Source organism: Somniosus microcephalus, chromosome 22 (assembly GCF_052327205.1).
Source record: "Somniosus microcephalus isolate GS21.2 chromosome 22, FLI_Smic_1.0, whole genome shotgun sequence".
Taxonomy (NCBI): Eukaryota; Metazoa; Chordata; class Chondrichthyes; order Squaliformes; family Somniosidae; genus Somniosus; species Somniosus microcephalus.
In genome coordinates, this window is record NC_141008.1 from 68,717,570 (window position 1) to 68,734,029 (window position 16,460).

A 16,460-nucleotide genomic window follows, 5' to 3' on the forward strand; every position below is an offset into this window, starting at 1 on the left:
TTTAATGAACTGGCCTCCACCGCTCTCTGTGGCAGAGAATTCCACAGGTTCACCACTCTCTGGGTGAAGAAATTCCTCCTCATTTCAGTCCTAAATGTCCTACCCCTTATCCTTAGGCTATGACCCCTGGTTCTGGACTCCCTGACCATCGGGAACATCCTTTCAGCATCTAGTCTGTCCAGGCCTGACAGAATTTTATAGGTTTCGATGAGATCCCCTCTCAACCTTCTAAACTCCAGTGAGTATAAGCCCAATTGACACAATCTCTCCTCATACGTAATTCCTGCCATCCCAGGTATCAGCCTGGTGAATCTTCGCTGCACTCCTTCCATGGCAAGAACGTCCTTCCTCAGATAAGGCGACCAAAACTGCACACAATACTCAAGGTGCGGTCTCACCAAGGCCTTGTACAACTGTAGCAAGACATCCTTGTTCCTGTACTCGAACCCTCTTGCTACGAAGGCCAACATACCATTTGCCTTCTTAACCGCCTGCTGCACCTGCATGCTTACCTTCAGCGACTGGTGCACAAGAACACCCAGGTCTCTTTGCACTTCCCCTTCTCCCAATCTATTGCCATTCAAATAATAATGTGCCTTCCTGTTTTTGCCACCAAAGTGGATAACCTCACATTTATCCACATTATAGTGCATTTGCCATGTTTCTGCCCAATCACCTAACCTGTCCAAATCGTACTGGAGTTTCATGACATCCTCCTCGCAGCATACCCTCCCACCCAGCTTTGTGTCGTCTGCAAATTTGGAGATATTACATCCAATTCACTCGTCCAGATCATTAATATATATTGTGAACAGCTGGGGTCCTAGGACCGATCCTTGCGGTACCCCACTAGTCACTGCCTGCCACTCGGAAAACGACCCGTTTATTCCAACTCTTTGCTTTCTGTCCGCCAACCAGTTCTCTATCCAAGTCAATACCTTGCCCCCAATCCCATGTGCCTTAATTTTGCACGCTAATCTCTTATGCGGGACCTTATCGAAAGCCTTCTGAAAGTCCAAATACACCACATCCACTGGTTCTCCCTTATCTATTTTACCAGTTACATCCTCAAAAAATTCCAGTAGTTTAGTCAAGCATGATTTACCTTTTGTAAATCCATGTTGACTTTGTCCGATCCTGTCACTGCTTTCCAGAGAGAGACGGGGGAGATGGAGAGAGACGGGGGAAGGAGAGAGAGACAGGGGAAGGAGAGAGAGAGAGCGTGATGGGGGAAGGAGAGGGAGAGAGAGACGGGGAGAGGGAGGGAGAGAGAGACGGGGAGAGGGAGACAGAGAGACGGGGAGAGGGAGAGAGAGAGAGACGGCGGGAGGGAGAGGGAGAGAGAGACGGGGCGAGAGAGAGACGGGGAGAGAGGTGGGGGAGAGAGAGACGGGGAGAGAGAGAGAGAGAGAGAGACGGGGGAGAGAGAGAGCGACGGGGGGAGAGAGAGAGAGATGGGGGGAGAGAGAGAGATGGGGAGAGAGAGAGACGGGGAGAGAGCCTTCTGAAAGTCCAAATACACCACATCTACTGGTTCTCCCTTATCTATTTTACCAGTTACATCCTCAAAAAATTCCAGTAGATTAGTCGAGCACGATTTACCTTTTGTAAATCCATGTTGACTTTGTTCGATCCTGTCACTGCTTTCCAAGTGCTCTATCTTTTATAATGGACTCTAGCATTTTCCCCACTACCGATGTCAGGCTTACCGGTCTATAATTCCCCGCTTTTTCTCTGCCACCTTTTTTGAATAGTGGGGTAACATTAGCTACCCTCCAATCCATGGGTACTGTTCCAGAGTCTTATCGAGTTCTGGAAGATGACCAGCAATGCATCTACTATTTCTAGGGCCACTTCCTTAAGTACCCTGGGATGTAGATTATCAGGCCCTGGGGATTTATCAGCCTTCAGTCCCATCAATTTTCCTAACACCATTTCCCTACAAATACTGATTTCTTTCAGTTCCACCCTTTCATCAGACCCTATGTTCCCCGGTATTTCTGGGAGGTTATTTGTGTCCTCCTTTGTGAAGACAGAACCAAAATATGTATTTAGTTGGTCTGCCATTTCTTTGTTCCCCATTATAAATTCCCCCGATTCTGACTGCAAGGGACCTACGCTTGACTTCACCAATCTTTTTCTCTTCACATATCTATAAAAGCTTTTACAGTCAGTTTTTGTGTTCCCTGCAAGCTTACTCTCATATTCTATTTTCCCTTTCTTAATTAATCCCTTTGTCCTCCTTTGTTGAATCCTGAACTGCTCCCAATCCTCAGGATTATTGCTTTTTCTGGCCAATTTGTATGTCCTCTCCTTGGATCTTATGCTATCCCTAATTTCCCTTGTTAGCCACGGTTGAGTCACCTTTTTTGTTTTATTTTTGTGCCAAACTGGGATGAACAACTTCTGTAGTTCATCCATTCGGTCTTTAAATGTTTGCCATTGCCTATCCACCATCACCCCTTTGAGTGCCATTCCCCAATCAATCCTACCCAACTCACTCCTCAGACCATCGTAGTTTCCTTTATTTAAATTGAGGGCCCTTGTTTCTGAGTCAACTACTTCATTCTCCATCTTAATGAAGAATTCGATCATATTATGATCGCTCCGACCCAAGGGGCCTCGTACAACAAGATTGCTAATTAATCCTTTCTCGTTACATAATACCCAGTCTAAGATGGCCTGATCTCTGGTTGGTTCCTCGACATATTGGTCCAGGAAACCATCCCATAAACGCTCCAGGAATTCCTCCTCCACAGTATTGTTACCAATTTGGTTAGCCCAATCTATATGTAGATTAAAGTCACCCATGATGACTGCTGTGCCCTTATTGCACGGTTCTTTAATTTCCCTTTTAATGCCATCCCCAACCTCCACCTTACTGTTTGGAGGTCTATATACCACTCCCACTAATGTTTTTTTCCCCTTAGTATTTCTCAATTCTACCCATACAGATTCCACATCATCAGAGCTAATATCCTTCATTACAATTGTGTTAATCCCTTCTTTAACCAGTAATGCTACCCCACCTCCCTTTCCTTTTTGCCTATCTTTCCTGAATATCGAATACCCCTGGATGTTGAGTTCCCAGTCTTGGCCATCCTTGAGCAACGCTTCCGTAATCCCAACCAAATCATATTCGTTTACCTCTATTTGCGCAGCCAATTTATCCACCTTATTACAAATGCTCCTCGCATTAAGACACAAAGCCTTCAGGCTTGTTTTTTTAACGCTCTTAGACCTGTTAGAATTATTATTTACTGTGGCCATGTTTGATTTAAACCGTTGATTTCTCTGACTGCCACTTTTGTTTTTCTCCTTCCTATCTTTTACTTTTATCCTTGTTTCCCTTTCCTCTGTCTCCCTGCTCAGGTTCCCAACCCCCTTCCATTTTAGTTTAAACCCTCCCCCTCAGCACTAGCAAACAAACCCCCTAGGACATCGGTTCCAGCCCTGCCCAGGTACAGACCGTCCGGTTTGAACTGGTCCCACCTCCCCCAGAACCGGTTCCAATGTCCCAGGAACTTGAATCCCTCCCCCTGGCACCATTCCTCTAGCCACGTATTCATCTGAAGTATCCTTCTATTCTACTCTGACTAGCACGTGGCACTGGTAGCAATCCTGAGATTACGACCTTTGAGGTCCTGTTTTTTAATTTAACTCCTAACTCCCTATATTACGCTTTTAGGACCTCATCCCGCTTTTTACCTACATCGTTGGTGCCTATATGCACCACGACAACTGGCTGTTCACCCTCCCCTTCCAAGATGTTCTGCAGCCGCTCGGAGACGTCCTTGACCCTTGCACCAGGGAGGCAACACACCATCCTGGAGTCTCGTTTGCGGCCGCAGAAACACCTATCTATTCCCCTTACAATTGAATCCCCTATTACTATAGCTCTACCCCTCTTTTTCCTCCCATTCTGTGCAGCAGAGCCACCCTTGGTGCCAGGAAGTTGGCTGCTGCCTTCCTCTGATAAGCCATCCCCCCCAACAGTACTCAAAGTGGTGTATCTGTTGGAGAGGGGGATGGCCACAGGGGACCCCTGCACTACCTGCCTGCGCCTAGTACTCTGCCTGTTGGTCACCCGTTCCCTTTCTTCCTGTCCAACCTCTACCTGTGGTGTGTCCAACTCCCTAAACGTGCTATTCACGATGTCCCGAGCATCGTGAACACTCCAGTATGCATCCAATCGCAGCTCCAGCGCCGCAATGCGGTCTGTCAGTAGCTGAAGCTGGGTGTACTTCCTACACACGTAGTTGTCAGGGACACAGGAAGTGTCCCTGAGTTCCCACATATCGCAGGAGGAGCAGATCACGGGGCCGGGCTGTCCTGCCATGATTTACCCTTTAATTAATTGAGTTTAAATTAAATCAATCAATCCCACTAATTACACTAGTTAAATAGTTTTACCAACAGTCCCCGCTACACCAGAGAGACCTTAGAAACTATAAACCAGAGTTAAAGTTTAAAAAAGAGAGAAATACTCACCAACCAATCACTTACCTGCTTCCTGCTGACGTCACACTTTGATTACTTTTTACCTCTCTCCCCTGCTGCTGAATTGATCGGGCCTCGTTCACTGCCGCCGCTTTTAAGCTCTGCCGATGCTGCTCTCTCCCAGGTCCAGGCTCTGTGGTCGGGCCTCGTTCACTGCCGCCGCTTTTAAGCTCTGGTTTCAATCAAGCCCAGAATACTGATGCACTCCATTAGAATGAGGTTTTGGACGAGAGAGCCCCGTTTCTGAGACAGTATCAACGGAACCATTTTACCGCAGAATTGAGAGTCAAACTCTGGAAAAAAAAACCCATCAGGTTCTCAAGATACTCCAGCATTATCACTGCCATTAGCAGCTCACAGCTCGTCCCACGAGTATACTTAGAAAACAGAATTTCTTGTCAAAATAAACTTTTGCTAAAGGCAAAGTTCTTTTTAGTCAACCATTACGTTTTTAATTGTCCAATTGCCATGTTCATAGAGCTTGTCCCAATCAGACTTTTCTGCCAGCTATTTGAACAGCTACCTTGTGCACCACAATCCAGGCAAATCCTGAGAAGTGGAGATTGCCAAGTGAGGTGGCTGCTTGGATTAGGGTTTCTGCAAGGTGTCAATTCAGCACAACCACTATATGCAAGGCCTCACACCACAGCCCACTTAACTGTTTATTCAGCAATTCAAATGGAATGAAACAATCAAAAAATACTTCAACTCAATTACATGTGAAAAGTTTGATTCCTAAAATGTGCTGCTGTGCAGTAAAGATTGAATTGAAGAGCATTTGAATCAGGAGTTTGTACTTTAAAAGAAGCTATACTTGGACCAAGAGTGTGGGTGTGTGCACACTCGCAAGTATCTGAATTCGATTGGACAGAAATTTACAAGATTGTGAAGTGTATCTATACAAGTTTTCAGTGCATGTGAGAACAGAGAGGAGCTTCACAAAGGATAAGAGTAGCGGTAAGTCACCACCTTCACTTTCTCTTCCGCTTATCTCCCTCCTTTCACTTTCATCTCCCTCCTTCCTCCCTGTTGTCTCTCCCTCACTTATTTACTTTTAAACTTTCCCTTTTTGCCTTTTCCACAGTTTATTTTCCTACTCTATTTTCTGCAGCGAGAAGAAGAAACAATGTTAGTCAGGACTGTCTCTGACCATCCCTCATAGTGGCTGCACCAGTGGCTTAGAGTATTGGGGAGAAGAAGAAAATCAATGCTTAGGCCAACTGTCGCTCGGCAGAGGCAGCACAATTCACGTTTAATAAATATTTCTACAGGTAGTAAAATATTACATTGGTGTACGAGCGAAATGCATTCTTTTGCCTTCAAAGTAAACTTTTCAGCCTGCTAGAAAAATTAATTAGCGCACTTCATGGAGTATGGTAATGTGGAGCAATAGAGCCTTTATTGCAAGCAGGGCACTTTAACACACAGCCGATTCTAGGTAAATTAGTACACCAATGAATGTGAAAAGTTTGTTTTATTCCCAGCATCTTTCCTCAACAGCAATAATCATTCCATCATGAGGTGGCAGTATTTAAAATACAAGGGAGTAATTTAGTACCATAACACTAGATTATTGAAATAGTCAGTGAATCACGCCTTCGTGCATCTCGTCCTTCTATTGCCATCGTTGGTCATCATTTATTCCAATTTTTAAAAAGCACCATTAGTTTTAAAAGTATATTTGTAGAAAATATTTCATGAGCTTGCTTACTGATATCTTGTATAAAAAAGTCACTTCTGCTGGTCTCTAAAAAGAACATTTCAATTTTTTTAAAATAAAAAATGAATAAATAGTTATAATGACAATATGGAAAAAGACAGACCTGGATAATCTGAGTTTGGGGGAAAATGCGGTTTCCTTTCAGTATAGAACATAGATTCCCCATCTCCCCCCAAAATGATAAACGTACAAAATAATAAAAGTTGCCAAGTGACAATGTGGGGCGGGGCGGGGCGGGAGGATACAAGCTTGTGGTATTTGTTAAAAAATCTTTATACCCATAACAGAATTTGAATCGGAATTAGAGACGTTTGGTGTAATCCTGTCTTGCAGACAACGGGCAACAATTGAGAGTCCACAATTTTTTCTGGCGTAATTATAACCGATGGCCAGAGACCCAGCTGAGACGATCACTGCTCTTCCTCAGCTTGCTTGATTTTTCCAAACAGAGATCTGTACAGTTCTGTCCTGGATAGGAGGAGGAAAATAAAACATTCAGAACACTTGCTTTCTGTTGATTAAATGCTAGTTTACCTTTCGTTAGCCTACTGCGGCCTGGATAGGGAGTCAAAAATGAAATCATAGACAAAAAGTTTAAAAAAAATTTTTTTTTAATTGATTTTAGAACAATGAATGCTGACGATGCCATTAAAGGAAAATGGCTAGGAGGTCTTATTGAGCGCACTGAAGGTAAAGTACAATGGTGTCATTGTCAGTGGACATAGTCCCTAAATATCAATAGATATATTGCTTAACCCAAGGTGTTTCCACAATACTGTCATTTCGACAATGTCTTTTAAATCCACTACCATTGCTGAAAATTGGCCTCCCAAACACATGATCAGCACTTCCTCCAACCCTGGAGCTACCAATGAAGCGATCAGCACTACAAACAAAAGTAAAGTAAAGCAGGAGGACATTAACGTTCAGAATTCTTTGTAACTCGACTGTATCCTCATAAAACATCCAACTGAAAAAAACTTTTGTACATTCCAGTCCAGCTCCAGCAGAGCCAGTGATTCACTGCATTGCGACACTGGATTCTTTCACTTCTCTAATGCATCTGGCCCCTGTATGAAATCAGATAAATTAGTTCCACGTTGTAGAACACACTATTTGCTGTAAAAGTTGACCAAGTTTTACCATCATGCTTCGCGAGGACAAAGACTGGTTGCTGTGAGAACTTTGCAAAATAAACTGTTTGACTTGTAGCTGTAAAAGCTGCCAACTGTCTTTCAACAGATATGGAAAACGAGCTTATTGAAGTTCTGTGGGAAATCAGTGCAATAACAGAAACATCTTCAGACTATGGAATGTACCTAGCCTTGAAACCCATGGATGCCTAACGGACTAGTGATAAGAGGGTCTAAGAAACAGCTGATGACCATTACACCGTATAGTTAGGATGATCAGCCATGATCTCATTAAATGGCGGAGCAGGCTCGAGGGGCCGAATGGCCTACTCCTGCTCCTATCGTCTATGTTTCTATAGTTAGGGACACGTACGCAGTTGGAGGGTTGCCAAATTTTGGGGTATAAAAGGTGCTGTTTCAAGGTCACTCACTGCTGCAGCCGGGCGACTTGGTCAGTTGCCAGAAATCATACGTCTAGTCACTGCCGGATTGACCACTCGCTGGTGTTAGTACATATGTGGAGTTTTGCTTGAGCTTAAAGCAAAGGGATATCTCTGTATGCAGAGGTATAGTAATTGGGAATTATCATACGCTACATAACTATCGGATGCTTGCTTGTAATCTCTTGCTGATTTTTAAGTAAAAGAAGTTGCACAGCTTCATTGGGTTGTGTGTTGTCTGTTCGACGGGTCTGAACTTTGGAAACTGTTTGACGGGGCGAGGGGCGATTCCCGCATGTCTTACAATGTGCAGAGCAAGCCAGGAGGAGCAGCCTGATTCTCCAATGTATGCTAGACATACATGCATTACTGGAGCTCAAGTCAACAGCTGCAGAGTTCAGTCATAAGATACTTGGGGTGGATTTTAAATCTTGGGTGGCTGATCCACTTTGAGGGCCAGGCCTCATTACCATGCCACCAGCAAGCTTCGGTTGCCATTCGGGAACGTCGATGCAGCATGCCAGCCCTGGGCCATTGCAATATCAAGCTGCCCAGAGGCCAATACGGCCAGAAGGAAGGTAGGTCCGGGGAAGGGGGAAGCCAGCAGGCTATGTTATTCTTGTGGAACCTGTCGGAGCACTCCTGTGTCCGGCTGCCCAGCAGAAGGTCTTTTGGAGATTGGTGGCAGTGGAGTGAGGATGTAAACAGGGTGTGAAGCCATTTTCCGGCCACTGTTTATGCAGGTGGCTCAAGTTAAAATCTACCCCATGGAATCGGTGAGGAAAGAAAATTCAAAAATTTAGCCTAGGCTTTCAACGGCACAGGTTTACTATTGTCCATGAATAACAATTTCTTAATAAGTCACCAATGACCACCGATTCTTACACATTATCTGACCTTCAGCTAAAATACAACTTTTGATCTTCACCATTACCATACATTTTGCTTACCCCTCCAGCTACTGAAGAGAAACCGATTTCCTGAAGAGACTGATGTTCACGCTGTGGCAATTTCTGTTTCCAGTTCTTCACGTTTAATCAAAGTATGATGACATTTGCAACGGCACAGATCAGAAACTCAAAACCCACTTAAATATTGTTAAGCTGTGAAGAATTTCCAATTCTAACAATCTTTAAAATTACAATTCCTATTCACTGCACTCGCATCTTCAACACCCTGGGGTAGACTTTTGTCGTTCCCACCTGGGCCTAAGCATCGCCTGGATGGAGCGCAGAAAGGAAAATTCGGCGGGAAGAATCACACGATGGTAACAGAACCCTCCAGATTTCCCTTCCGTTGAAACAAATGGAAGGAAATACAGGAAACTTTGTGTTATCCGGAGGCTCAGTGTCCGGCAAACTCGAGCCACCGGCAAAAATCAGGAGCCGTTTTGTTAGGTTTTTTTTCTTCTCGTGGCATTTTTTTCAACAGTCAGGCTCTGGAAAGTCTCTCTGAAGCTGTTGCTAAGCTACAGAGACGCTTCCAAGGTACGGGCCGACTGTTTAGAAGCTGTTGCTAAACAACAGTGTTTGTTGTCAGATACGGAGATGAAAACCTCCGTATGCTTCAACATTAACGCTGTGTCCGGCAGTTTTGAGGGAACGGCAACAGCTCGGTCCCGTCGGTGCCGGATAGCACAAAGTTTCCTGTATAAGGCAGGCTCCTTAAGGACCGTCTGATCCTCCCCGCCAGATTTTCCTTTTTGCGCTCTGGGGAAGGTAAGCAGAGAGACAAACAAAAAAGGGGAAGGCAAACAGAAAGAGGGAGATGCAGAAAACGAGGAAAGAAAGGGGGAGCAAGAGAGAAATAAAGAAAAGGGAGGGAAAACAAGAGACGCCTGACAAAATACTTGACTCCAGGGAGAAACACTGATCAATTGCATAACTGGATAGTGAAAGCGAAACCTAATGCTCATTCTTTACATTGGATTTTTAGGGACCATATTGGAACCATGAAGAATCTAGCGATAAAGATCATTGGGCAGTCATCCTGTAGCACGAACCGAAACACAAACTTTCCTCCCGAACGGGACATTGCTGCGGCACCAAAACACTGTCCCAGAACAATAGGACACTGAGCAGGCACGTCTGCTCAAGAGGGCTTGTTTAAAAGAAATGTCAGACAGGGCAAGTGAACCTGAGCGGCTCGTGTGCCTGCTACCAATCAACTGTAGGGCAGCTTCAGCGGAAGCTTAGAACCGGTTACCTGCCTGTGCCCCCACTTGGGGGAGCATGGAGCGGGTCGGGAATGAACACAGGCACTTTTAGAAACAATGGGTAGAAACACCACATTTTCCTGCAAGTACAGTGTTCATTTTTGCAGGCAGATTTCCCTCGCCTGCTTTAAGCTCATCACAATATGAGAGACAGCCAGTCAAAACTGTAAAGCTGCACTTGCAACACAAGAGCACCACCACACTAGAAGCAGTAACACACACACTTGCCCAAGTCCTGCGTGCAATTTCTGGCATCACCAGCATAGCACAGCTGGACATAAACAAAAAACCAACACCATCACTAAGTGGGCTTCCAACAGACGCACAATTTTAATTAGGGTCAACTTTCCTTCGCAATATTCAACAGAACAAACCACATTACTCCTCATGGGGATGGTAATAAGGGAAAAATAATATCCTGTCAGTTACTGACATTAATTGCCTTTGTTCTGGAATAGACCAAAGTAATGCCAAATTCTTTACAAAAAACGGAGGCTTTAACATTGTAGTTTTATTGTTAGAATAAAGACCACAAGTGACCCTGCATTCTGTGCACAAATATCCTCCCCGCCCCACAAACCAGCAAGATAGTTTCAGATTAACTGCAGTTTGAAAAGGAACTGAAAGTACGATTTGGAATTTAATCAAGCCTCTAATTATTTTACAAACATTTTTCTAGCTTAACATAAAATGGTAAAGACGGTAGCTGTCTTTAGCAACTGTTCACTATTCTATGCTCGAAAACCGTAGCAACTGCAGCAGGTCAACGGCATGGAGACTGAACACCATAAACATGAACAACTTTAAAAAAAATGAAATCTCATTTTACAAAGCTATTCATTATTGATGCTACTTTTTTTTCCCAATTCTTTTCAAAGGCAAAGCTCGAGACACTGCGGCAATTGCCCCAAGAATCTTGTCAAATCAAGTAACAAATATTCAAAAGGTGCACCCTGACTGGTTATCATGTTCCGAGGCAATCATGTATTTTCTAGAGGCATGTCCTTTTCAGCCAGGCCCTTCAAGTGGGGAAACTAGATGGAATATTTTAATAGGATGTACAAAACCACACAGGCACTGAAAAGATTTGAGGAATTCAATCAAACGAGCAATAAGAGGTATCATTTAAGTTCTGTATATTTTAGATTCGAGTGACAATACTTGAAAGACAATGAAAGTGACCCTGCCACAAGATTCCAATTACTCTCGTCCATTCAACAGCTTAGATTAGTCCACTGAGCTCTTTCATTGTGGTTTACTCTTGATTGCTTGTTCTGTTTCTGACAAGAAATAGCAGAAGATCCATGGTATCAGCCAGAAGCAGGATTTAATGAAAACTGCTAATAATTCAAAATCATTGCTGATTCACCTACTGCCTTTAATACAGTGGATAAAGTTTTGCTTTATAACTGGATCAGGTGAGTCTATAGTTGAACCAAACTTTCATGCCCATGTCACACCTTCCAAAGTATTTTCGTTGTAAATGGCAGTTCGTTAGAATAAGGGGTGGGATGTCCTGTTCGGCAGTGATTCAGTATCAGCTGCCAATTTGCAAATTTATTAACCTCTCTTTTTATGTAACTGATGAGCACCCCTCCCCACAATTTTCTTAATGCTCCTCCTTTTTTAAAGACATTGATTCCTTTCCGGGGTACGGTGCCAAGAGCACTGGTTTGTCTTTTGGTACTTTGCACAAATAGTCATTCTTCAGGTGTATGGCTTGACCGGGTGTCAGCAGGATATTTGACTTTGAGTGCTGAGCTTGCTCCTGCTTGTGCCCAACATCCACACACACACACACCCAGCTGAGGTTGCTAGATAGCACTTTGCAGCAGGAACCCTGGCAAGATGCTTTCCTTCCCCTAATCCAGAGGTGCCCAGACCCAATTGTAGCGGCCCTACCGGAGATTAGCGAGCTCAACATACACCCAAAGTCAAATTTGTATAGCTGAGCAACTTGTGGAGTGCTCACAGTACTCAATATCAGGTGCACTCAACCTTTCGCAGCAAGGCCCAGATACACGTGCCACAACCAGTATGTGGGCAGCATATGGTTGCATAAAAAATGACAAGCCCCACAAACAAAAATGGGAGGCTCCCCAAATATGGCTGGCTGCCTGCTTGTATCTTACGTATCTTTTTCCACTTTACATCCCGGTCTGCTCGACTTCCAGCCACTGTACTCTTCTCCCTCGGTTGTTCCACGTGCATGTTGGGTTTGATGGCGACCTAACAAAACCGCTGGCAACCTCAAAGTAACGACGTGGGTTTTGCAAAGGTTGGTTGCCGGGTATGCTATTCTCTTTTAAACCAGAGTGTTTCAATCCACAATCATTTGGAATCAACTATCCTTTTCGTACAATGATGCCACCTCAAGCCTGCAGTCGGCCACCCCCATAATAAACGTGTGAGGAAAATGGGACCCATTGGCCATTACTGTTTATATATAAATAAAATGTTTCTCAGTGAGGTGGTGGTAATTTAAATGTAGGTTTATTTTCTCTCGCTGTTGTGTTCAAATCTCTGGAAGATGCACTGTCCATTTTCAGGACCGTACACTGGCACCGTACATGCTCAAGGCCTGGAGGGGGGGGGGCTTGGACCCGTAACCACCTGACTCAGTCAAGAGTGCACATAACTGAGCTAAGCTGATAGTAAAGGCTAACAAAAGCCCATTGCGCAAACTTTTGAATTGAGCTTATAAAGGTCAGCTGAATGTTATCAGTAATCTGCTACATAAAAATTGATTAAAATTATTTTATTTTTATGTTTGGATGAGCAGAGGAATTGTTGGAAATCCACATGAAATTAAGATCCACGGATCAATCAAGTTTGCGCAGTAGGCTTTTGTTGCCCTTTAAAGTCAGCTTAGCTCAGTTAGTTGCACTCTCGACTGAGCCCGGAGTTCATGGGTGCAAGCCCCACTCCAGGACTTGAGCATGTTGTCTGGGCTGACACCCCAGTGCAGTACTGAGGGAATTCTGCATTATCGGAGGGCTGTCTTTTGGATGCGACTTTAAATAAGTCTGTTCAAGTAGATATAAAAGATCGCATGATACTAAAAGAAAAGCAAGGAAGTTCTCGGAGTCTCGGTCAACAGTCCTCTCAACCAGCACCACCAACTCCATTCATCTCATTTACTGTGTGTGCAACTTTGCTGTACGCAAATTGGTTATCACGTTTGCAAGGATGAGAGTGATTACACTTCAAAAAAAAAAGTAAGTCACTGGATGTGAATCACATTCGGGCATCCCGAGGATATGAAAGGTGCTGTATAAATTAAAGTTCTGTTTGTCAGCAAAACCAGCATAGCAAAAAAAGAAAACACACAGAAAAGCAGTTTTATATTTTTTCCTATTTTAGTTATATATTGAAATGTCCAGCTCATCAAATAGAAAATGGCACATTGTATTCTAAAGACTGGAAGCATCAGTTTGGGTAACAGATGCTGTGCATTAGAATGCTTTAAATCGATGGAACATGGGCTTAAGTCCACTACAGGTAGATGGCTTAAAAGAGAGGTTCTCTGGCTCCGAGGGCTGAAGGCCCGAATTGAAACGGCTTTTTGATATTCTTGATCTAGGTCTCCATATTCCTCAACTGACAAGTCAAAGTATTCTGAAATTGGGACACCTTCCATTAATGATATAATGTCACTCCAAGGGGCTTTCAGAACTGACCATTCTGAAATGTAGGAAGTGCTCCGTAGAAACTGGAATTCGGGAAGCTTCACTCTGAGTGCTGTACGAACTCTGCTTTGAACCTTAGTGCATAATGTTATAAAATAGGTGCAAAATTTAGGTGAAGTTTTAGTAAAGAAACCTCTTTCTCTTTGAAGGGAGAAAAGGAGGAAAGAACTTCATAGAGCAGCCTAGATAACAAGTGGCAAAAACTGGTCACATTTCTTGGTAGCGATCTTAAAATTCTAAGAGGTATTACAACCCAAATTTACAACAGTAGAATTATATTTTCTCCCCAAGTGAACCATCCCAATATTCACCTCCACAGATATAGCCAATGGCACACTTGACCGATAAAGCCAAAGGCACATTTATGTAATGTGGGGAGAGAACTGCACGGTCAGTTTTCCTTCCCTCATCTGGATGACTTCACAGATGGGCAGACTTGTCCCCCTGGGGAGGCCTGAGCATGAATAATCAGCTGACATGGATTCCAGTTCAGGTCTCCTGGTTGACAGTCCAGTGCTGCAACATTGCAGCTATCGGGTTTCTTAGAAATTCAGAACACTTGGTCAGGATCCATCTTAAAAAAATCGGTTTTCCAAATGTAGTTTGGTAACATGGTTTCATGTTTACCGTAAGCAGGATTTAAAATGCCCACATTTCTTTAGGAGCTATCTGAGGTTTTCAACATTGGTGTCTGGACGGGATTGAAACCCATGCCCCAGACACGAAACAACATTCACTCCTCAACCCACCTCCTTAACCCATGACAGGTTTTAAAAAGGACGGGATGAATTCCTCATAGTCGGGGCTATTAGCACTAGCAATCACAGTAAGGAACATTGATGGCAGGTTTGGCAGGGTAGACTAGGTGGATCAACGGTCTTCTGCCTCAAACATCACCAGGTCGTCATGTTCAATTCATATGCAATGGACAATTAATCGGCAGTGACTTTATGGCATCCGGTAACATTAAGATGGAATCTCAAATCTTGCACTGCACAGGAAAATAACTGGGGGGAGGGGAAGAAGAAAGAGGACAAAGAATGTGCTTCCCCAGCAACGTGGTAACCCCTTGCTCCTAGGCAAATTTAAAGAACTTCCAGAGGTGGATTAATTTCTGGTCCACTAACAGCCTCGCTGTTAGCACTATTGTGTTTTCTAGCATCAATTGATTTGTGATTTACATATAAATTAGACAATTACTACACAAGACCGTATTTAGCATATAAAATTAATTTACAACTATAACCGTTCGTAAATCTCCGGCACACTTTAAAATGACGCTTTGTGAAAAGGGAGAGGACAGCAGACTGAAAACTTAGGGGGCATGAGCAATTACACGGCAATTTCTAACATGAAGCCAGTTTAAATATGTTCACCTTTTTAAAAAACAATTAAATAAATAAATAAATAAAAACTAATGTCCATTACAAAAATAAAACAGCAGTTAATGAGATTTCAGTCCAATACAGCAACTTATCCCACAAACGGTACACACAGAAATGGATTACAGCATTTGCAGTTGCCTCTCTCTCTCTTTCTGTAGCTACACTGTTTTTTTGCCAGGTACACCATGCAGAAACAGAAACTCATCAATCCTGCAAGTTTAACCTTGTCACTGTTGAAATTCACTAGGGTAAGGGTACATTTTAATACTTTCAGCTCCCTTAAGGGTATGCAAAATGAACCATGATTCTTTGATTTTTCGTATTAAAAGTAGATTTGAGCCAGTGATTTGTAACAGGTTTCCTCCCCTTCACAGCGTTTTCTTAGAATATCATTAGCAGAGGTAGGTGTAGTAAGGTATTTCATGGTTGATACAGATTCATATTAAGCAGCATACATTATATTTCTTTTAGAACATTGTGAGATTTGGTGCTTCCTGTAGGAGTCCTAAAACTTAATATGGGGCAGTGCAGTGGTGCAGAATAAACGCCAACACACACCATTATGAAGCGGGAAGGTTGCAGGTTCAATCGCCACCTCCACTTGTTTTTTTGATTGAGTAGTGCCAGGCAGGGAAGTGGTGAGCAGAGACTGCAGAGGAGGGCAAGGAGAAGACGGGGAGGGAATATCCTGCCTGGGCAGTACAATGGGACTGGCCAGATGGACCCCAATTACCTTTTCCCGCTGCTGTAATGTTCCTTACACCTCTTATTGACTGGTCAAAAGGACATTGGTAAAGATCTGGGAGCAAACTGTCCTCCTGTTCGCTCAGTAACGTGACGCAAGACCACAGAGACCCCAGACAATAACTTCGAGAGAGGGCAAGGGGAGGGAAGAAAATTGTGCGAGAGAGATAGTGATAAAGGTGAGAAAAAAAATATTTGGCACTAAGATTATCTCCAGACACCTTTTACAGTCTCATCAGCTAACAGGGATACAAAGAACAAAGATTTTGTTCCTCAATTACTAATCATATAACAGAAACATTCTCTCATAGAAACATAGAAGATAGGAGCAGGAGTAGGCCATTCGGCCCTTCGAGCCTGCTCCGCCATTCAACGAGATCATGGCTGATCATCCAAACCCTAGCACCCGGTCCCTACACCGACAGCCATCCCACCCAAGCCCTATCCCCGTAACCCCGCGTATTTAATCCCCCCAACACTAAGGGCCAATTTTTATCATGGCCAATCAACCTAACCCGCACATCTTTGGACTGTGGGAGGAAACCGGAGCACCCGGAGGAAACCCACGCAAACACGGGGAGAATGTGCAAACTCCACACAGACAGTCACCCGAGGCCGGATTTGAACCCGGGTC

At 43.7% G+C, this 16,460-nt stretch overlaps 1 protein-coding gene across 1 annotated transcript in view; it reads right to left on the reverse strand.

Annotated features, from left to right (window-relative positions):
• Positions 1-5,957: 5,957 nt before the first annotated feature.
• Positions 5,958-16,460, reverse strand: part of aatf (apoptosis antagonizing transcription factor) — a 121,077-nt gene continuing 110,574 nt past the window's right edge. The window contains exon 12 of the mRNA XM_085965019.1: positions 5,958-6,688. Coding sequence (XP_085821145.1) covers positions 6,631-6,688 — 58 coding nt within the window. The 3' untranslated portion in view covers positions 5,958-6,630. The remainder of the gene's footprint in view (positions 6,689-16,460) is intronic.